General features: G+C 45.2%; 1 protein-coding gene across 3 annotated transcripts in view; it reads left to right on the top strand.

Annotated features, from left to right (window-relative positions):
- Positions 1-22,905, top strand: part of LOC119449552 (alpha-N-acetylgalactosaminidase) — a 36,171-nt gene extending 13,266 nt beyond the window's left edge. For all 3 annotated transcript variants that reach the window (XM_037712746.2, XM_049665298.1, XM_049665299.1), the window contains exons 5-9: positions 2,031-2,125; positions 9,697-9,858; positions 13,684-13,881; positions 17,738-17,922; positions 21,490-22,905. In XM_037712746.2, coding sequence (XP_037568674.1) covers positions 2,031-2,125; positions 9,697-9,858; positions 13,684-13,881; positions 17,738-17,922; positions 21,490-21,850 — 1,001 coding nt within the window. In that variant the 3' untranslated portion in view covers positions 21,851-22,905. The remainder of the gene's footprint in view (positions 1-2,030; positions 2,126-9,696; positions 9,859-13,683; positions 13,882-17,737; positions 17,923-21,489) is intronic.
- The last annotated feature ends 943 nt before the right edge of the window (positions 22,906-23,848 follow it).

Consider the following 23,848-nt stretch of genomic DNA (forward strand, 5'->3'; position numbering starts at 1 on the left):
TGAGCGACAGGTTTGTGGGTCACTGAAGGGTGTTGTGTGTATACCTCTGAGATCGCGGCGCCCACGCTCCTTCCGTGCAATGTCGGCCCCTACGCTAAGCGTTTCTTGAGATACCATTTGCAAAGCTCAAACAAAAACGGCGACGCCTTAATTACCACGGCTGCATTCTAGAGCAAAGCGGCTAGTGGTTACTTGTTTAGCTGTCTTCGCGATACGTCCTGTATCTTCCATTCTTTATTATTTTCTTCTTCTGTTACAAAGTTTCGATCCGAGGACAGATATCGCCTTTCACAAAAATCTCGCCATATTCACGTTGTCACCGCTTCTCTCCGGATGCAACTTTTCCGTTAAAAAAAAAAAAAATCCAGCGTGGTCGAGTGTACGGCCTAAATGAGTAAGTGAGCGATGTGTTTGTGTGGTGACATATCATGATGGACTTGTTTCCGTATTCGTGAGTAACGCGTTTGCCGCGTGACACTCATAAGTGACCTCGTTCGCACCTGCCCTGCGATATTTCGTGAGGTTTGGAAATGACACGGTTTTATCCTTCTTTTCCTTTTTGTTTGGTAGAATTTGCAGCGCACTTATGCACCATTAACATATCAGAAAACAGGAGTCGCCAACGTGGCCTACATCTTCGTTTCTTAAATGCATCTGATAAATAGGTTTTTTTTTCTTCTTTTTTTAAGCTTAGATAAGTATGGTACCATCACAGGTAGATTCAGCATGGCGGCATGAGTAAACGTAATTTCTTTTATAGTGTATAGAGTCCCGGCCGCCAGCATAGGCCATGCACAGTTCAAAGCAGGGCTACTGCGTTTAAACTATACGCGCGGTCATTACCAGGGCACTGCTGAATTCACTTTATAGCGTAGAAAACATATCTTTTTATTTGGAATGCTACTTGAATCACTGATGCTTTTCATAGGCCTCATGTGCCTAACCCTTGTCGTCTGCCACCACCCTTTTTTCAAGAAGACTTCCTGCAGTACCGCTTTTTCGAGGAAGCGCTTTCCTCGAAGGTTTTAGGGCCCGGGGAAAAGCGCAGGCGCATGACACCACACGTTTCAAGGCTTCCCAAAGCTAAACTGCGGCTTCTCAAGAATCACCCAAAAAAAGATAACTTGTCAAGCAGTCATCCATTTCTGCTCTATCAATACTACATCAGGCGCAAGAAAGCGAGCAGGAGTAATATAGCGAAAACACCTCCCGCAGACGCGGAAGACTTCCTAAAAGCGCATTACTCAATATACGGATTGGGAATGTGAGAAGTGGGTAGGCGGTGAGGAAGGTCGTAAACGTAGGGCAAGCAGCGACGCTGCTTTATTTCTCCGTTTTTCATAGGCTAGTCCTTCGGCGGAGTGCCTTTAAGTTGCACGAGCCGCTGAAGGCGAAATTCACACGTACTGGCTTGGCAGCAATAACACGAAGGTGCGGCAAGCGGCCAAGAAAGAAAAGCCGAATGACATTAACGCACGGAGTAGCTCGGCTTCTGGCGCTTGCAGCCGACCGTGTATATTCGAGCGTAGTTTCTGAGTGTATATGGTCATTACTACCTGAATCAAAACAGGCCACACGCGGGGCCGGTGTCGAGACCAACACTTGCGTGTAGCGCTGAAAAGCTTCTCCACAAACCTCCATACAGTAGTGCTTGCTGTATTTTCTTAAGACTGAATCATCATGTTGCATTTCCTGACCCTGAGAAGACCTTGTAGCCGACTTCAATGTATGAATGCAAATCTTCTAATGTAGACATTTATAAACATTGATAAAATATACTGCATTAGCAGTGATACTAAATAATAACACATTAGTGATCAGGTGCGTTTTCTATAGCTCGAAGTAGAGCATATGAATGAATTGAGAGAAAAATATGTGAATTCTGTAGCTCTCAAGCAACGTAAGCTTTCATAAACCGGCTTCAGTACACCCCACTGCAGTAGTTCTGCATTTTGAATCCATTTGCTGCCTTCGTGAAATCGCCTATTGGATTACCATGAGTGGGTGGTTCCTTTTCCACCCTACCACAGTGTACACAGATTTCGGCGACGCTATCAACCGGACTGGACGACCGATGCTCTACTCGTGCAGTTGGCCTGCCTATGAAGTCTCGTATGGAGTTAGCGTAAGTTCATTTTCAGCATTTTAACACAGCTGTGTTTAGAGTTCAAACTCAAAACACGCATGGCTTGTGGTCGTGTTCAAATACTGTGTCTTGTTTTGCTGCCTAGAACAAAACGAAATCTTGCCTGGCCAGTCATTGCGACAGAAATTGGACTTTCTGGTTGTGGGTAGGCGGCAGTGTCAGGCGAAATTTGCGTTGCCAGAATAATTCATATCATACGAAGGCCTTCGGGCCATTCCTCTCTAAGGGGGGGGGGGATTGCGGCAGAGCCCATCTCACGATTTCTGTCGACGGTAATGCGTCTAGCGTTGAATCAATATAGCGACGCAACGTATTGCCACCGTCGAAACGAGTTATGTATGAGGCGTGTACAGCAGCGGGTCTCCTCTATCGCGTTTGCCTAAGGACACTAGGCGCCATCTGGTAACGCCGCCGGGAAGCCTGGGCGTGGCCTCCGAAATGCGTGGCACGCCGGCGCGTGCGAGCGCCGAGAAACGCGTCATGCGACAACCGAGCTCCTCTCTCGCGCTTCTTTCTGGACATGCTGCCCCATCTAGTGGCACTGCCGAGAAGTCCGCGCGTGGCCTCGGATATGCAAAGCGTGGCACGTCAGTGCCTGCGAATGCCGAGAATTGTTCCCTCGCTTGCCGCACACCCAGTGGCACATACTCAGTGACCCAAGTTGGCGAGAAGTTCATTGGTGAGCGGCACACACCCAGTCGATTCGTGGCGCAGCCTGCTAAAGCATCGGGTGGCTGTCTTTGAGGAACCCTTGTCATGTGGGTTCGATTTCGCCCAGCATCGGATAAATTTAAAGCACCTTTTTCGTCATTGTTGAGTGGCACAATCCCAGTAACACTTATCTATAGTTACCCAAGTCAAAGAGAGAGGAAAAAGAGTTTTATTGAGGAACAGTACATGCCCAGGCCCGCATCTACGGTGATCCATGTCGGCGAGAAAGAGGTTCGTTGAAGAGCGGCCCATATGTACTCATTGCCAAATACTCAGTGACAGAAGTTGGTCAGACGGTTGGTTTCGAACCCTTTTACCTTATCACAGCAGCCCGATGCGCTACCCATTCGACCATGGACTACCCAGTGATCCAGGTAGGCGGGAAAACGGTTAGATACAAATATAGATAGAAAGACAACCTCGGAAAGTGCATGAAGTGCCCTAAGAATGCTAACGCATTAAAATTACCAGTCAAGAAAAAAATATTGTTGATTGCTGAGTAACTCACACAGCAATAGCCTCCTCACGGACTGTTTTTATGCATAAGTTCATAACAAGGAATAAAGAGAAATGAAAAGGGAAATGAGGAGGTTATTCAGTGCCAAGGCCATTGGCTACGCTGTATACGGCAAGGGAGTAATAGGTTTAAACGATTACAGAGAAGAAATGAGATAAAAAGAAATACAAAATGCGTACATAGCAGGAGGAAGCACGTTCAACAGCTCTTGCAATCTCTTGCGCATCACGTATGTCGTTCCGAAAGGCAATAACGCGCCTAAAGCGTTGGCTATACTGATTACGGTCTCGGCCAGTGTTACTAGCTATATTGCTTTATGATCGGTGCCTTCGGCCAGCGTGAGGAAGTTTACGCGCGCAGCTACGGCGAAAACGCCAATAATAACTGCCGCTGTGCTATTGGAGGTGCATAGCGCTTCTTTGCGCATGACCATCCGGAGCACACAGCACCAAGCAATATGTATGCACAATCAGCGAGGAAGATGGGGCAGTGAAGAGGCAAGTACAGAGTTCTTGACCAGAGTTGCTGCGGTGCGGTCCGACACTTATTGCTGAGCGTAACGTTTACAAACTCGCATGTTATTCGCAATGATATGACTTGGAGCGCCTCTTGTGAAGTACAGAGACCACTCTCACCGTACAGAAGTACAGTGCGAGCGCGTTTAATATTTTTTGCGGATACTAAGACGCTCTGTACTGCTCTCAACCAGCCTGAACAACCATCCGCTTTCAGAAGAGATATTTCTAGACTCTTGTTTATATAATTTCTCTCTCTATTAACTTCATTACTACTTGTTTGTACAAACTTGCTCGTTGCCACTGTGCCATGTGTGCAACGTACGGGTAGACATACGTCACTTACTCTGCACTTGCAGGCCATTTACACTAGAAAGAAGACCCACACTAGAAAGAACAGCCCTGATGTCTGCACTAAGTATTCACTCATCACGCTGCCAGGGCTTCTCGTGCAACAAAGGCACTTTTATTCTTCCTCGTAGACACTGGTCTCGATGAGATACTTTAGTTTGTATACTTTAGTTTGTTGAGTCTTGCGGTGGTGTAGGTTTTGCGTCCAGTATTGTGTGCATATCATTTAATTTTTCTTAGTACCCCTCTGGAGTTGCATGCTAGACATGCTGCCAGGCAAACCTCACCGGGGTTAATTAAAGAGGCATCTCTCTTTCTCTAACCTCTCCGCCTACTTTCTTCTGCGCTGGGAAGCCAACCGGTAGTTCTGTAATTTAACCTCTCTACACTGGCTCTATTGCCTCCCTCCGAGCGAATTCAGAAATTGCACAGTTGGAAGAAGGCAATCTCATAGATTATGCCCCTTTGGAAAACTATCTCGAAGAGGAGGAGCGTGCATGTGTGTGCATAGTGAGAATGTGTTTTCGTTAGGGGTGTGAGAATATTCGAGATTTCGAATACTAATCGAATTGTCCTTGCTATTCGATTAGTATTTGGTTCGAGAATTGACCTTTTAAAATTGTCGTATATTCAATACATTTTTTAACATTTTGTATGAGGGAGAGGTTGGCATCATGGATGATACCCGCTACTCCCTCTCGCTTTGGCAAACGGTACATTTCAAATATCATAGGTGGCAAGAAGAGTTCTTGCAGCCTGATGGGAAAAAAGACTGGTGTCAGTGGAGACTCTTCGAATGACTCCTTTGAAACGATGTACGGTGCTGTAGTATTGCACCTAGCCCCTTCAACGAGAACTACACTCTGCCACGTGCATCTGGTGACGTGCTTTTTCTTTGTTTGATTTGTCACTGTCATAGCGCACCAGATAAGACTACCTTTCCTTTGTTTCTCGCCGACAAGCTACTTCGTTGAGCGGAAATTCAGTTGATAACGACATTAGATGTATCAAATAACGTAAATAAGGCTTTTGTTGCCGTACAGACTCCACAGAACATTCATATTTCACTTTGTTTAGAAATTTCAAATGTTCGGCATTCGATTCGATATTCAGAGGTTTATATCGAATATGCATACTCGATTCTATCCGAAAATTTCGCTATTCCACATCCGTAGTTTTTATCCGTTTGCACGCCATTGCGTTTTTCCACATCTGCGCTGACCCGTCAGAACCATGGCCACGCTTTCATCTGGAGTTTCAATAAAAGCTAGCACTTCTGTTTTGGTAATGCGGCTTCGACTCCGGCGTAGTTACCACGCTTGCAGCCCGTGAGCAGTGGAACTCTTGTGCGCCTGGTGTGCACACATTGGACCAGCGGGCGGAGAATTAGACAGGGTCGATTATCCTCACAGCCGTTGACACCTCAGACATCTGGGAAGAGGTAGACTAATCAATACCTGTGTCAAGCACAACAAACAAAGAAACGAGTGTTCACGTGAAGAGACGCCGTTCTCCTTTACCCCATTCTTTTGCCCGTGTGTACGTATTTCGCTTAATTGTCATGCTTCTCACACTTGGACTTTTTAAAATCAAACAACTAAAGATTTCTTTTCGTGACCGTTACCTCTTGCTTTTTATTGTGTCCAAAATTAATCGGCCGCTGTGATGAGACAGAAAGTGTATCGATCGGGGGAGCGAAGCCACTTCCGCTGTTCGAAGTCGGGAACGAGACATAAAGGGACACGATGTGAACTGACGCACGTCTGCCAGCTGACAATTTGGACTCTGTACACCGGGCTCACAATGAGAGACGCACGAAAGGTAACAATTGTGGCCTGCGCTGGAATAAAGCGTGTGCTTGGCATTTACAAACTACAGCAGTTTGCTATCCAATACCTCGCATTAACATGACTGTGACTCACGCTCCAGCTGACATGTGCTGCCACTTGGCGCAAGGTCGCGTGCGAGGTTCGTTGTCGCGGCAGTCACATCAGGTGCGGCAGGAGTGTGTGTCACCGCGGACTAACACTTCCGCGCACGTTGAAAAGTAAGCATTGTTGAAATAAATGCAGATCTCATAACTACGGCGTCCCCCATAGCACAGGTGTGATGAACAACGTGTGTTGCGGCAATTTAAATGATCCGCTAGCTAAATCCAAGTAACGTAAACGTGTTTAGTGTACCCAGTATCCCCAGCCTTCACAAGAGTGGAATCATTTTTGGCACAGCAGAGACACCAGTAGAATAACTTTTTGAAAATTATCCATATTTGTTTAAAGACTACAGACTGGTAAATATATGTTTTCTCAAATTTTCCAAACAAGGAAGTGATTTAGCCATGTTAAGCACAATTATCTTTAGACTTGGTTGAATCACCCAAATATGAGATTTTCATTTCTACCATAAAACATTTCTACTGTAAAAGAAAAAAAAAAGGAAAGAAAGAAAGGAAGTGTAAAGTATTTTGTCGTTCTTTAACTTACGTCATTTCATTACAACAAGGAAAATGCTCAAATGGCTGCAGCATCCTGAAACGTATGAGCATGGTCTCAAGAGAAAAGTAATGCGCGAGCCTTCAGCCACACGTGGTAAAAAGAAAAGGAAGCGTGGCGGACGAGTATCAAATGCGGGCGTTCACAGGTGACTTGAAAAAAAAAATCATTGTTCAGACCCGCACAAAGTATTCGTGGGCGCGCTGGTGCCGCGGACTGACGCAACCCGTGGAGAGGGCGTAAAACGTGGAGATGGAGATTACTCCCTTTGTGCAAAACTTCTAACCAAATGAAGCTCTCTCCCAGCACACAACCTCCGAGCTTGCACGGTCGTGCGTGATGAAAAAACAAAGCCACCATGTCTTTGTCTCTTCAGACGCATGGCACAAACTATTTGGGCATTTCGCATTCACCATTCCACCTCATTACAGCGGGAGATAATAGAGAGCCAGGAGCTCTCAGCCACGCAACTGGCAGTCCGGCTTGTCTTCCATTACTCTAGCGTAAACCATCGCCTCGCACATGGCCCTTCAACGGTGACTATAACTGTGCAGGCATACGTAATTATCTTGTCGAGTGGCAGTGCTACGGAAATGTCTTTACTATATGCGTACTTATTTCCGCTGCATAACTTCCAGATGCGTGCTCTGTAGCAACGATGCACTCGTGCTCTCCTTTTCCTGATCACATTCATGCTCACCTACACCCGACGGAATGGCTCAGTGGCTATGGCATTCTGCTTCTTAGCGCAGAATACTATGCTAATGTTACTCGACCGAAATCCGATGTTAGCACCGGTGTGCACCACTGGGATATGGCGGCTAAGTCAACATGAAAATTTTGGGTCGTAAATGGCTTTTTCCAAGCATCATCATACTCTTCTAATGTATGTTTGTTGGTTCTATGAACCTCCTTAATGCTATGTTGCCGTCGAAAATGAGTTATATTACAAGTATCAGAGTTGTTGTTATGCGTCCATTTGTTTGTAGTGAATAGTTTTATTGCGATAGCAATTATATGGACACTTCAACCGGATTTCTGCTGTCGGCGTCGCCGTCGCCGTCGCCGTGAGGTTCCGTATAGATAAAATCTTCGCCGCGCGCCGTATGCCCCAGCGGAAGCGTGCGGGGACGCGCGCTATCACGGAGAGCGAACGCACTCAATCTCCCACGCGCAAGCAAGGAAGCGGAAAGCCAGCGCCGGAGGGAGCAGGGGGGGGGGGGGGGGGCAGGGGGGGCACTTCTCTGCCAACAACCGCGCTCGTCGCTCGTCCGCACAGTCTCTTATCTCTCCCACGCGCTAGCAAGGAAGCGGGAAGCCAGCGCCGGAGGGAGCGGGGGGGGGGGGGGGGGGGGGGGGGGAGGCGCACTTCTACGCTGCTAACAACCGCGCTCGGCGTTCGTTCGACCGCACCGTCTTTTATCTACACACGGCTCTGACCTTTACGCGCCGTGCATGCGCCGCTCAGTTTCCGTTGAAGCGATAGACCGCACGTACCTTCGTCCGCTGCCAGCGTTTTGACAGTCGTTGGCTGCAGTCATTCTGTGTGATCTATTCATGTTTGTTTGTACGCGCTCACACCACGCTTGTTCATTCAGTTAGTAATAGTCGGGCCACATTTTCCAACGCACGCTACACATGCAATGCTGCCCAGATCGGCAGTGCAGCACTACAGGTGTGTCCCTTCGCACGCACTGCCCACGGTAAGCGCTTCTAATCAACACCACCGTTTCACACGCGCCTTCTCGTGGTCATCGAGTCTCTCTTCATGTCGGTCTACTTACGCCGCAGCACACCTGCTTACTTAATCAGCTCATGTTTACTACAATTCATATTTCTACCAAGGCCGCTCACCTTACTTCGTATGACATTGCTGTGTTGCTATCGCATTCATTGCTTCGCCCTTAGGGCGAAACTGTGACATTTTTTAGAAGACTCCAGAGAAAAAGAAAACCTTTATAATTAAAAATAACTCAAGGACGGTGAATGTCGCTGTCGAAATAAAACATTAATGTAGTGAGCCACATAATCTAAAGTAACGTGGCTTATATCTACGCCGAAAAATGCGCAATAAAATCATTTAAACCACCGAACTGGGTAAATGACACATTCTCAGCGGAGGACTTTGTAAAGCCGAAGCTCTAGGGATGCTAAAAAGACGCACCGTACTTTATCAACGACGACACACGGAATCATATAGGATAACTGACGCAGGATAAATGATGTAGGACGACGTGACGGCGGCCGACGTGTAGCATGCCGTCGTCGCTAGATTTATTCCGAAGAACGATGAGCGAAGCGTCGAGAGGAGAGGCGGCTGCGGCGACCTGCCCGGCCGAGAACGAAAGAGCGTGTTATGCTTGTCGTTCGCGGTCCCAGTTACCAGAGACTCGTGACTTAGACTGGGACGTGTTATGATGATGGATGGTGATGGTGATGACACTGCAATCACATAGTACACAAGATACACCTTGGTGGAGAATGTTTCATACGCCATACTTCTCCACCTTATCGCAACCGCAGTTTGAAAGTCTAAGCTACTGAGCACTATAGACAGTCACAATTTAAGAATGCCGTGGCAAATGGGCCGCTGTACAACTCACCAAATTAGTATAGATGCGCCAGCCAGTTACGTTCGTTCATTCTGCGTGACGTCAAGGTGTAGACAAACTTCTTTGAATGTCGGCGTCTCTCGGGAACTGTTTTGAGGCCCTGAGGTACAGAAGCCATAGTGCTGTGCCTTTTTTGTGTGCGGAGCTTGTAGTGAATTCATAGGCTGTCACAAAATATAAGTCGCACATCGGTACCCGGTTGCAACGACCGTTCAATGACCCAGGCGAGGTGAAAACAAGGAAGCTCGTCTATTGAAATTGGGTGCACGTCAGATAGCTCCATGCAAAGCTTCCCCTTAACTTTTCGCTGTCGGAACAGCTTTCTTTATACCCTGTGGCCTTCATCTTTCAGCCCAACTACAAGTTGATCGGCCACCACTGCAACCTGTGGAGGAACTACGTGGACATCGCCGATACTTGGCAGAGCGTGGAGAGTGTCATCGACTACTATGCCGCCAACCAGAACGTGCTGACCGCAGCAGCCGCACCGGGCCGCTGGAACGACCCGGACATGGTGAGCACAGAATTGTGTGGCCGGTAACCTCAGTATCTGAACATGATAGCTTTAGGCTGTCTGCATAAGTAATGCAGTTTACGGAACACTAGAAAACCGAAGACACCGACGGCAGCGGCAGAAATGATCGCGTCATCTTTTAATTGTTTGTTCAGCCATGAAACGTCACAAACGTTTTTGGTTCATTGTGTTTTCGTGTCAGAAGGAAATAATCACTATACATATTTGATTCCGTTGCTGTCGATGCCTTTAAGCCAGCAGCTAAATTGCACATAGCCTGTCTCTGCAGTAACACTTCTATGCGCTACGATTGAAGTCAGCGTTGAAAGATGGTGCCACCAGCACTGCTGTCAACGTCTACATCTTAGGTATATATACTCCAGTATTCCTTAAATAGTAACACGTTATGAAGGGAACCTAAAGCTCTCTATTATCAAGCAAGAAGCGCACTCTGACGCTTATTGTAACGTTCCTCAACAGTGGCGCTTAATTCATATACCCCTCGGGAAAGTATTAAGCATGATGCGCGAAAGATTTCGTCAGATTGTGCTCTCTTTCTAACCGCTTCTTTTTTTTTCCTTTTGCGTGAATTCCCTTCGTCAGCAAATTGTTCGCTCGCGCCGACTGAGGAAACGGTGTGCCGGGAAGGCATACGCACGGTGTTGAAACCCGCGCTAGAATAAGACGAGGACGAAACTTAAGCTGAGCACACTAAGTAGACACAAAGGTCAGATTCGTTAAATTAAATTCTGGCGTGTTACGTGCCAAAAACAAGATATGATTATGAGGCACGCCGAAGGTGGGGGACTCCGGAATAATCTTGACCCCTGTAGTTTTTCATCGTGCTCCCAGTGCACGGTGCACGGTGTTTTTTTTTCTTTTTCTTTTTTTTTTACATTCCGCCTCTATCGGAATGCGGCCACCATTGCCGGGAATCCCATCCGCGACCTCATGCTTAGCAGCGCGACGCCATAGCTGCTAAGCCCACATGGCGGGTACAGAACAGACCGAAATGTACAGCTTCAGGACTATTTGGGGTAGTGAGGATGCACATCTATCACTATGGAAGCCTTATATGCAGATACTGACTTGAGTGCCTTTTCAAAGCCAAAAGGTGGCCTGATTCAGTCATCGAAGGACGCCACCGTCTTGGGCCGGCGCTTGGCCTGGGATGTTCTTAATTCAATGCATTCTCGTAAGAGGTCATGCACATGATAAGGGCTACCTCCTTTTTGAACGTATATTTCACTTGCAGCAGTTCCTTTGGGCAGGCGAACATAGCGCCTTGTTTGTGCAGTTTTGTAGATAGGTAGGGTTTAAAAATAGAGTTTTAAAGTGCTAACTTGAACCGGTTGGTACATGTCTGAAAAAAAAAAAGGAGCGAAAAGATAAGAGTAACTGCTCAACCAACAGAACGTGCAGACTGAGACAGAAAGCGCTTCATCTGCCTCAGTCTGCACGGCCCGTTCTTTGCGCTGTGAATTGTTCTTTTTTCTTTTTCGTTTTAATTTTATAAATGAAGTTTAACTGGAGAGGTTGGAAGCAGTACGCGTCTGGCTACTTATTTTATTTCACTTCCATGTAAAAAATAAGTTTCCTTAAAAAATGAATAAAGAAGAAAAATTAATGATGATTAGGAGGACACTTTAGCACGTGCATACTCTAACACAAACAAGGATGCGGAAGTAAGATAAACATTAACAAAGAAGGCTGTGTATTTCTTAATTGTCCTGCTCGGCTTGTGCTTGCACTGCTTTATTGAAAATTTTATACGAACAATCTCAACTTGCGATTCTGTTTAAGGAAAATGTCAAGATGGATTGTTTAAAGTCAGTAAGTTAGGGACAAGGAAGAACAGTTAGGACCAGTTAACTTTACGGCGGTTTTCCTCCGCAGCTTCTTGAATGATGGCGGAACTGTGGAAGTATTTTTATGCTGCTCACATTTTTGCCCTCATTAGTTTTTCGTAGTTCGAAGTTCCCTACCACGCCGTTATTAAATTTGACGACGTAGAAAGCTCTCATCAAGCTGCTGCAGTTCCTGACGTAATCTGGCCTGTGAAGCCTCACTGAACACAGTAATCAGAGCACTGAATAACCTATGGTGAGCAGATATACTAGATTTTAAAAAATCCTTTACAGACGTATGCCAATCTGACAGCTGATACATGTACAACAGCTAGGTTCTCACATGTTTCGGATCGCTCTAACGCAGCATCAGTTCCTACGCGGTCGTGACTCGCGGTCGGAGCTGCGTTCTAGTGACACGGCAACAGCTGTCAGCGTCGCATGGAGCTGGTATAGCACGACGTGAAAACCAAAAAATTACGATTTACTATAGATAAAAAAAAGCGTGCATGAAAGTCGTTGTCTATTCGAATGAGATGTACGCAAGGGAAACTTTATTCTATAGTTACTGAACATAACGTTTCAAAGCAAATTCGGGCTCCGACAAACATTGCGTTGCATGTTTTCAAAGAAGGATGTGCGGCGCAAGGTTAACCGGGTAATATTTTCATTTGATATCGGCCACGTCGTCGCACGCCAGCCTTCGCCGAACAAAAACCGTTTCGGTAGTACTATTACCCAACTTCGCTTTAAAAGCAAGGCCAACGTACGCTACAGTAACGTTGAGCAAGGCTGGGCCAGAAAGGGAATTTGTCTGTGGAGGAGATGAAACACGGCTGAGGATTATGAAAGGGTAGCGAGTATTCTATAAACATTTGTTGGCTCAGACTTAGTACTTAGGTATGTTATTTAGGTACTTAGGTGACATCGGTACTTCATTTATTACTTTATTAAGAATGCTCCTAACGCAGGTTCAGGAATGCGAGAGCCGAGTTCACAATACGGGATGCATGGACACTTGCAGGTACTTGATCTTGTGTATGCTTACAGCGAAAAAAAATGGGACATTTATCTCTTCCATGGGCGCAAGAAAAGCATTCATATTTTTTTTACGCAGCGTAGGCAAATCAGAAAGCTAGACATGAGGATGCACACCACATAATTAAGCGAGAGCTTGTATGCCAGTTCTTCAACCAAGCTCTCTTCCGGTTACTGGCAGCGAAGCGGCTGGCGATGCGGAGGGATGAAGCTCGTCCCGGCATATTGACTTGAGCCGCTGGTTCTTCTACGCCTCAACTGAACCGTGAGACGCCATGCATACCCTTGCTGTTGTTGATATAACAGAAAGTTCTCGTCGCTTATGACTGTACAACATACGGTTTCTCTGCCAATGTGCTAGGGCATTTGCCGTGGCAAGCTTTCTTTCGAACGAGGGCACGGAAGTAGGAAAAAAAACAGGGCGTAATAGGAACAGTAAGACTGCGCCTGCTTAAGCTAAGGGGCTCACGTCTACATACATATGAAGGTGTAAGTGGTTTAGTTCCGCCCAGAATGGCGATACTCCTTTGCTGCAGTATAAGTAATGTCCTTGATGCTCGTACCCCCATGGTGTCTGGTTAAAAGTTTGTACATATGTATTACACGTGCACGAAGCCAGGTACATATCTTCATGTCCACTGCGTTATATATTATGCATATTGTTAACGATGTTTTTCTAAACAGCTTCGGAATGTGTCGGCAAGGGACGAAGTACAAATGTAAACTTGGACTGTAGATCTTACATCTGGATATAAGCACAGCATCACATGTCAAAGCTGTTTTCTTAATTATAATAAACGCTGTGGAGCATCCTAGTCACGTTTCTATTTATATATGCATGATACCATGAACAATTCGCAAATAATCGCTCGTAGTTTGTGACTATAGAAGATGATCTGATGATACAAGCTGCCCTGTCATTTTCTGCTTCGTCTCCCAGTTGGTCATCGGCAACTTCGGGCTGAGCTACGACCAGAGTAAGGCCCAGATGGCGCTCTGGGCTATAATAGCTGCTCCTCTGCTCATGTCCAACGACCTGCGCCGTATGCGCCCCGAGTTCAAGGAGATTCTGCAGAACAGAGCCATCATCGCGGTGAACCAGGATCCACTGGGGATAATGGGAATGAAAATTAGGGTGGTAAGCTTTCGAACGCCTCTTCTCATTTCATACGTGCGTTCGTGGAGTTCCTCAGCTGCACGAGATGTAACGGTTTATTCGGTATTTTACATTCTACCCCCATTCTACCAAAATAATGAAAATAATGTAATCGAAAAAAAAGTTACAAGACTTAGTGTTTCTCTCCAGTGCCCCTACAAATCACTAGAAGAACATAATCTCAATTTGATTCAGTTCGGTTATTTACCGAAGGATCCTTAAATGCCCATTACATAGACGGGGGATGGGATCAATATACATGTAATCCAAGTAGCCATGACAGCCATCAGCTATGACGTTGAAAAGAACTAACTCGACATTCAAATGAACAGCAAAGTCTGCAAAATTCAAACTGCCAATAAGAGCATTGTACATAGCAAAAAGAACGAACTATTGATAGGGCTGTTCAGTTTGAGGCATTGAACAGATTTTTATTGTCGGGTTTAAACTCACGCCTCCAGAAGTGAAACAAAAGAACTTTTCAGAATTTCATCTTAGCAGTGAAAGTTTACTAATCTGTATTAACGACCTTCCTAAATTCCTCAGTTTTCGTCTATTAAAATGTTTGCTGATGACTGCGTTCTCTATCATAACCTTACTCACTCTTCTGACACTCGCAAACTTCAACGTGCTCTTAATAATGTGTCACAGTGGTGTTCGAAATTGTGCATACCATTAAACACCGAAAAATGTAAGGTCATGCACAAGACTCGTCGTTCTAGCACCATTCCTGCGCGCTATATTATTAACTGTTAGCACTTGTCACCCGTCACATGCTACAAGTACTTTGGAGTTCAAATCGATAGTAATCTATCATGGCACGTCCACGTAGGCTACTACGTTTCTAATAACGCTAACCGCACGCTTGGCTATCTCCGTCGGAATTTTAACTCCCCCCCCCCCCCCCCCCCTGCACCACCTTCTCTTAAACTCTCTCTTTATTTATTACTACTTATCACTTGTTAGACTGAAACTGGAATACGCCTTTGCAATTTGGGACCCCGATCAGCTCACTCTTGTTAACACACTTGAAAGTATTCAGAATAGAGCCACTCGTTTCATTCTTTCTGATTATTCACGGCATGCCAGCGTCACGCCGATGAAGACCAGTTTAAACCTTCCAGATCTTTCAATGCACCATAAGCACACCCGTCTTTGCCTCTTCCATAAAATTTACTATTATAGCCCCGTTTTGAAATAAGCTTTTTTTGGTCCACCCACCTACACCTCATCCACGACAAGCATAAAGTAGAACTTCTTTCCTCCCTTACGGTTGCGTTAAGCGATTCTTTCATCCCTCGGAACCACCTTCCTGCCGCCATCGCTCTTATCCCCGACTATAACCAATTCAAATCTGCTGTTTACATTACAATGTCTCTTCTTGAAGAAATTGCATATTTATTTTTGTTTTCTCTTCCAATCCTCTATGTAACGCCATCTGGCCTTGAGAGTATTTGATATAAAATAAGATTATGCAAGTATTGATTATGGTAACTGTAGCGGTTTCAACAGTTTCACTCATTTTTTTTAATTATTCATTTTCTACACATTTTTGCGGAGTTAAGCCGTTATCCTAGAGCTCTACTACCTCTTCAGAAGGCGGTCTCTAAAAAAGCGATCGGTACTGCACATTATAAATGTTTATATCCAACAATAAACACATTACATGACATAAAATTAGCGGCAAAATTTTAAGAACGCAAAAAAAAAGCTCGGCATAAATGAATCTCACTTCACGAAACGCATGTATCATACACTTCAGAGATGTGTGGGCCATGCTCTCTAATGTTCGAAATGTGCGCAAGCATTAGTGACAAGTTGCGAAAGCAGGCAGCAAGGAACCAATATTTTTTGTCCATCGGGAATCGATGGTTCTGGAGAATATTAGAGCCAAGTGCACTTAAAAAGAGGCGAGTTTCTATTACGCCATAACACCCCGTCTGTCGTGCTCTTCAACAGCTTCCTCTCCATAATGAGCGCCAGCTTGATTCTCCTTCAGAGACTTTGTCCAACTGCATAGTTGTGTAGCGGTCTAAACTCCGCAGAGAGAGAAAGAGAAAAAAAAAACAAAGCGCTTAGCTAGAAAAAGGTATGTCACACTTGATCACGGAGCCTCCAGTGTTGCGTCATCCCTCATTACAGGACGCTATTAAGCGAAGGTGATGTGCCATGACATTAGCACGTCCATATCGCATCATCTCATTGTTATGACATTGGTTGTAAGACGGGAGCAGTGAAAAAGAAAAAAAAATGCAGCAGGTCCAACGAGTTGAAATCTATGTACAGTGAAAATGTGTGAGTGTATAAAGTGTCGAAACGCGAGTACACGCAAGCGCACACACGCACGCACACGCGCACAAGAGCATCCAGGCCGCAGCAACGGTCACGAAAACCGGCTAGGTTCGCAAAGAAAAGCTCTTAATAAGGTGGAGAGCCCCTCTTCGTATTCGGACGGCAACCGTCTACAGTGGAATGTCAATGCCTTTCTGATACTTCAGACAGCGTGCACTGAACTTGACCTGCCTCGTTCCTTTCACGCAGTGGTCTCAAGAGGAACGTGACACCTGGCTTATTCGGCTTAATGTCGTCCACACCTTTGTCGTCCTTACCACTTTACACGCAAATGTACTCGTATGGTAGACAATAATTAGCCATTCCAAAAAACAGTGATAGCGATAGCTATACATACAACAGAAAGATGGCACATCACAGACACTGACTATGAACTGGTGGTTTATTCATAGGAAAGACTGACATGAAATGGCAGGAGATTAAAGATAACCAACGTCACGTCTGCGTGTCAACATAGAAAACATACATAAGGATAGAACGGCCTGCCGGCATCAGTGGAGAAGCAAGGTGCAATGTATCAGGCGGAAAAATTGGATTTATATATTTGATAAAGAAGTACAAGGAAAACAAACGAGGATAACAGACAACTCTTGTAAACGCCTAACAACCACAGTCAACAACGAATGTAAGGTAACAGCGGTAAAAAAGAAGATGGCGGGTGACAATATGCTTGAAAACCAAATAAATGTAGCTGTCGAGATAGATAATCTCGCTAAATATAAAAACCGAAAGTGAGCTGATTCACGAGGAAGCTCTATTTTCAATGGTGTACGCCGCCCAAATGTCACGTGCTCGCTGCTGACGGAATTTCCGTAGTGCGCTTGTGTTGGTTCGTCTTTCATTGGTTGTGCTGTGCGCTGTTTATAATTTTCGGTATTTTCTTTTATTTCTTTTTTTTTTTTTCTCGCGTGGTGGCGTGTGTTCAGCAGCGCAACCTGCCGTCGGGGTCCCAATTTCTTGCTTTAAAGGCCGTGATTATTCATGAGTATAGAATAACATTTAGCTTGCGTACACCTCACATGAATAGACACCACCTTCTTTGCGCATCCTTTTTAGCCAGTAACCCTTAATTTCGGTTTCTCATGTCGTGGCTTACCGGCTCCACGTTGAAGATCAGCTACGAGTTTGTATCGCTGCTGTGGTAAAAAGCAGCCAGCAAAGAGAGCGTGAGAGCCCCGAAAAAAAAAAGACCCCCATTACTTCCGAAGGGCATCAGCACTCGCCGCCTCGTCGTCCTGCTGCCTCGGTATCGACGCGCATGCGCAGCCCACTGTGTGGAGGGTTAGTACATAGTGTGCTGAACATCATTCAGCGAGAAACGTCGACGCTAAACACCATTGCATGTTAAACCAAACCATGCGTCCTTACGGAGCATTTGTCGTAGTCTCGACAGGAGATATGAGGTACTGAGCCGGTACCCGGAAGATGAGTGTCCATTATCCTGGCTTTTCCTTTTCCTTTCTTTTTTTTTCGATGCATTTTTTAGGAAGACGGCGTGGAGACATGGATCCGTCCGGTGACCCCCGTGGTGGGCGAGTCCGGCTACTCGTTTGCCCTGGTCTTCTTCAATAGGAACATCATGGGCACCACTCGAGAACACGTCACGCAGCTCCGGACACTGGGGCTTCTCCATCCGCTTGGCTACCGTGTGACCGACCTCTTCGAGAACAGGTGAACCTCATAAGGAAGCAGTGTTTCTCAAGCTGATCGAGTGAGCGAGGCGGATGCACAGTGCGAAACGCCGACGCAACCATGTGGCGAGTATAGTAAGGTAATATGGGCATTGGGTGCACAAGCATTCCATGCTGGCAACAGCACCCGATTACATAGCCTATAGCGAGCGGAGGAATCATACGTTGCATAAAATGTCACGCATTCAGAATGCTTCCTAACCAGCGTTGATATCGAGGCAAGTGTTTCCACGTTCTGCATACTAAGGCGAAAGCCTTATATGCCTCTTTTTGAGGTGATCTTGAAAAAGTGCAACTCGGAAAGAAATCGATAAAAAAATATGCAGAAAAATTGATATCGCAATATAAGATCATTACAAATCCCATAACATTATATATATATATATATATATATATATATATATATATATATCAATCGATAGGTCATTACATGAGGTATATAAATAACGATAAATTATCACGATAGTCATTAAAATAATTATGATAATGAGCATGACAAACGGAAAAATGTGTCGAAACACTGCCGAGGTGGCAAAGAATCGATGATTAATGATGGTAATGAATGCAAGTATGGTTATGATAGTAACTATAAGGATAGTAGAATACAATAATGACTCAATAATGACCATGACTCAGCAAAAATGACAATTACTCAGCGAAAAAAAATTAGCACTCAATAACCACTGGAATGGGTTCGAATGTGGGCACTAAGTGAAGGAAACACTAAAGAATGATGGTAGAAGTCATAATAATGAGCATGACTTAGCAAAATGATAATGATTTAACGAAAAAAGATTAACACTCAAAAGCCACTGAAATGGCTTCGGACGTGGGTACTAAGTGAAGGAAACACTAAAGTATGATGGTAGAAGTCATAGTCATGAGCATGACTCAGCAAACTTGACAATGACTTGGCGTAAAAAGATTAAAACTCAAACACCGGTGAAATGGGTACGGAAGCGGGTACTAAGTGAAGGAAACGCTAAAGGATGGTGGTAGAAGTCATAGTGATGACCATGATTATGGCTCAACTGAATTAAGAGTGAATCAAGGGGTTATAGGAATGGGGCAGTGACGTGCAAAAAAAGATATGTGAGGCTTGAGGGTTCAAGTAGAGTGTACTAGAATGGGGGAGTGGGTCCAGCGGACGCCTTAGCAAGCGGCAAGGGTGAAGCAAAAAACACGGAAAATGTGGCGGCGCTGCCGTCGCCTTCTTCAGAACCTCCGGCCAATAAACGTTGGCTCCAGCTGTTTCGGCAGCGCTCATTGGCTGAGGCGAGCTCGCGGGCTGAGTAGCTGTCGTCTGCTCAACGCACCGTCGTTGTTGCGCCGTTTGCGTTCTTTCCGCCGCTCTTTTTCCATTTTATTTACAATAGATCGGCGTGGAATAATCTCAGTGTTACCGCCACCGAGTATCCGCCTGTCAAAGCTCCATGCAGCTGCGGTAGGGTCTCCGACGCGACAAGCGTCCGGCCGGGGAGCGGGGCCGCTCATTCGGAAGTGACTGTGGCGCCACCTGGATTTTCCATAAAAAATGCCTCAGCGCAGAGCCCTCGTTGGACCCACTCCCCCAATCTAGTACACTCTAGTTCAAGTGAGAGTAACTCAGCAAAAAAGTGCTAAGTCACGGTTCGAGTTTGGTGAATCATAGGAAGGGTGACTTGCAAAAAAAAAAAAAAACATGATGACTTGCAAAATTGACTGTAAATTGTAGTTTCAGAGTGATGATGACCCAGCAAAACAAAGTGCTGAGTCATGGTCCGAGTTTGGTGAATAAAGGATGACTTGCAACAATTACTGCAAAATATGGGTTCAGAGTGACGATGACTCAGCAAAACAAAGTGCTGAGTCATGGTCCGAGTTTGGTGAATAAAGGATGACTTGCAACAATTACTGCAAAATATGGGTTCAGAGTGACGATGACTCAGCAAAAAGGAAGTGCTGAGTCACGGTCCGTGTTTGGTGAATTAAGAATGACTTGGAAAAATGACTTTGCAAGATGTGCAAAAAGATGTGAATAAAGAAAATAAAGGAAATGTCGAAAGACATTTCACAAAGCATAAAAAGTGCTCGTCGTGTCACTGAGTTAGCGACGCTCGGGCTTTCGCCTTCAAGTCGTCTTAGTTGTAGCATAAGGGACCCCTACTAATTTTTATGTATATAAATATGCAGACATATATGTACAAGTGTGCATGCCATATGTGTTCGAACGCTACCGTGGATCGCTGCCGTGATAAGCAAGCTCGCTTATCAGCTTCAAGCAAGACACAAAACGGGCGCGCGTCTGTTCCTGTTCAGAATGGCGCCTCTTCCTGTCCTAGCCTAAGCGGCTGGCAATAACAATAAATTTGTTAAATAAATATTTATTATAAATAAATAAATATTTATTATAAATTGTTATTTATAAATAACAATAATAACGCCAACTTGGATCACTCGATAGGTGTCATTGTGTACGTTCCCCTCATCAATGACAGCGAAAATTCTCTAAAATTTATCCGGTACTGAGCAGAATTATTGAACCCGCGTCAAATATATTGAAGCAATTTAGTGTGAATATATATTTACGCACGCTCCATGCGCGCACTTAATAGTGGAGCCGCCATATGTCACAGCGTGTCCAGTGAGAAGAGCGAGACAGGGGCCCAGCTGCATACACGCCTCCTACACGACGCGTTTTGGCGGTGGCAACATGGCGGGTCGCTAAGTTGCTTCAATGCGAATCGCATTAATATTGGCATTCATCGTGAGATGGGTTCCGCCGGATTTTTTCGTACGTCGATTCGCAACGCAGCATTGAAAGAAAAGAAAGAGACAAAGCTAATAGGGATGGTTAACTCACGAGTAGTGAAAGTCCAGGAAGAAACGGTGGTGCCTTCCATGTATGCAGCTGTGAAAATCGGACACCGCGGTGGCTAGGAAACCACCCTACTTATACAAAGCTTTGATACGCAACAATAAATGGACCTCCTTCGTTCTTCTAAACAGGAACACGCGGTCGACACTGGCATTATGTTGTGTGGCCGGAAAGGGCTTTCTCACAGTTATGATATATAATGCCGACGAAACAGGTATCCACTCGAGGAAAACCATCCCCCTTGCTGTAAGACGGGCAATAACTAAAGATTGATACAGCTTGTGACAAAACTCGTCGCGTGGAAGAATGTTTACACTTTTATAAATATAAAGGGAATGACATATTAATTGGGTTGGACGTCATCAGTATACCGGAAGTGATTTGGTGATGCTTTATGAACGGGGTAAACGCTGGAATACAATTCGTGTCATTCGAAGAGTTCAGTTCTTTTATTCTTGCTTTTTTGCGGCGCCGTTACGAGGCACAGAGATTATTGAAGTATAGGTATGATTCGCATATATTTCTCCTCACATTTCCTCCATCCCTCCCCCTCCTCCTCTCCACACACGCAAAAAAAGAAAGAAAGAAAGAAAGAAAGAGAAAGAAAGAAAGGAAACGGCTTGAGCAACTCAGATGAACTGTTCGTCGCATCTTGTGCCAAAACCGATGGCCAATGACCATTGCACGCAGGTTTCTGGGCGTGTACTTCCCCGACGACTATCTGGCGCTACGAGTGAACCCGGCCGGTGGCGTCGCCATGGTAAAGGCGGAGGCCATGATGCCGGTGCCTCCCGTACTTAGACCGCCTCCACCACAGCTTCCGAGGTTCACGCAGCAGCGAGGACTACCCGTGGCACGCACCGCAATGACGGGCCGCAGCGCGCAACTGCCTCTGCCACCTACTCTGCCACCTCAGAGGATCGGAAATGGCATCGGCGTGCCGTTTGACTACGTCGTGGGCGTCGACGGTTTGAGACGGAGGATTCGAGTTCATGCGCTGAGAAGCACACAGTCCCCCAGAAGCGCGCAAAGTCGGCCACTGTCGACATAGGCGCCGTTGCTTGATTGCGTGCACTTGATCTCCTGGACATTGTAGCAGCGACAACGAAAGAAGTGTCACCCGGCTACGTCCCAGCAGATGATTACAGAGTGTTGAATGGTGTTTGTTGATAACGAATCGACTTATTTGTCCCTGGTGATGACTTGAGGAAGATAGGTGAATAGAGTGACGCAAGTGGGACGTCAATTTGTTACGATGATATGTATTATGTAGGAACGTTTGCTTGTTCACTTTACTTTTTTTTGTAATATTCAATAACTCAGCATTCGGCCTATTAGTGATGGGTCTTTGTATGTACATCAGATTATAAATAAAATTATGAAGAAATGTGAGGTTTAAAAAGATTTCTCCATACGAATAGATTATCATACACTATTGCTCTAGTCGTCCTTACCTTTACTGGATAGCTACACAAGTATACGAGGGATGTGTGAACATAAACGTTAAGCTGTGCTCAGTCCTGTTATATACTGCTGTGTGCTCGGTTTGCAAATGCGGTAATGTCTGCAAATGCAGTTTCTGAACTGGTTACGAATAATTGCTTTTCTATCATGGTACATTGAATGAACTTTTGTTCCTTGATGCGGCAAACATACCAAACAGCCATAGGAGCAACAGAATGTTTAAACGTCAGAGACAGTAGTGATTACTGTAATGTTAGGTAGCAAAGCAATAAGACATTTTGGTGACCAAATGTCCGAATGGCTATCGCCACAAAGCTCGCACAAATAAATTATGCATGGCTGCGGGTGATGGTAGTTGACTGATTTAATAGTTTCAAGAAAGCCACGAAATTTGGTTAGCTCAGTCAGATGTTATTGAACACACTTTTAAGCACACTTCCCTTTGAGAACATGTGTGAACGGATGTGGCGCGCTCTGTTACTGGACAGAACTGGAATTGGTTTTACAGACACTGTACTTGCTGCTTTCTTTGTTATAGTTTGTACATTGTTGTTTTGATTTCGAGGAGCAGCAGGCTGCCCCTGATGCCCGTCTCGAATGTCAACTACAGTTTTTTTTGTTAATAAAGTACGCTGACTCGATCGTTCATGTCACCTCTTGTCTACTCACTCAAACCGGAACATACAGTTTTCGATGGATTACATCGAAAGCAAGCTGAAGTATAGATTGAGAGCTGTTAATTAACTACAATGTGTGCAATCAGTCTGCACCATCTATGCCACGCTTTTTCGGCATAACTGACTTCAAAACTTTTGTAGGTAGTACGATGCCACACGAACAACGAAAGGAGTTAACTTAAAACCCCTCTTCGTGAAGAACGGGACAACCTCGAAAAGTGGGGGCCACCAGAAACGCAATGGAAAGCAAAATACGCTTTCTTACTTTGTCGGGAGAGGACGCTGCCGGACTAAGTTCTGAGTCCGCGTTCCACCTATACAAGCATTTGCTTTCTTTAATGCTACGCTACCGGTACTTTCAGGTCACGAAAGGCATGCGCGTATAAGCGTATATTACGCGTATATCGCGTATATCGTAAGCGTATATCGGGTATATTACATAGCGTTCCTGACAGGATTGTGTAGAGATCGCACGCTGTTAAATAAATGAAGTTCACGCAGCATTGATGAGGTTATTGTAGGGGGACAGGATAAGGACCAAGGGGTGTAAAGAACAATGTAGTGTTGACCTTCATTATTGTGGGGGCCCACAAATAAAAGTGTCCCTATCTCGCAGAACGTTCATGGCACCTTTAATGCATAGAACGCGTGTATTAGTCACAGTTTCTTTTTGTTTTTCGCGATTCACAGAATTCAACACGTCTTCACTGCTCCTTTTAAACACAAGAGCTTCGCGTTATTTCTGTACTGCAAACGATATGTTTAAGTTTGCTTTTCTACGCACTTTACATGTACCTCTCTCCTATGACTCCATTGCAAAGCTCTTAACAGAGCTCATGCCTGACACGCCGTAGGTATAGGAAAGCGACTACATCTACGTGCACCAAGCATAAATGTTCGTAAGAGGA

This window comes from Dermacentor silvarum, chromosome 4, assembly GCF_013339745.2.
Source record: "Dermacentor silvarum isolate Dsil-2018 chromosome 4, BIME_Dsil_1.4, whole genome shotgun sequence".
Taxonomy (NCBI): Eukaryota; Metazoa; Arthropoda; class Arachnida; order Ixodida; family Ixodidae; genus Dermacentor; species Dermacentor silvarum.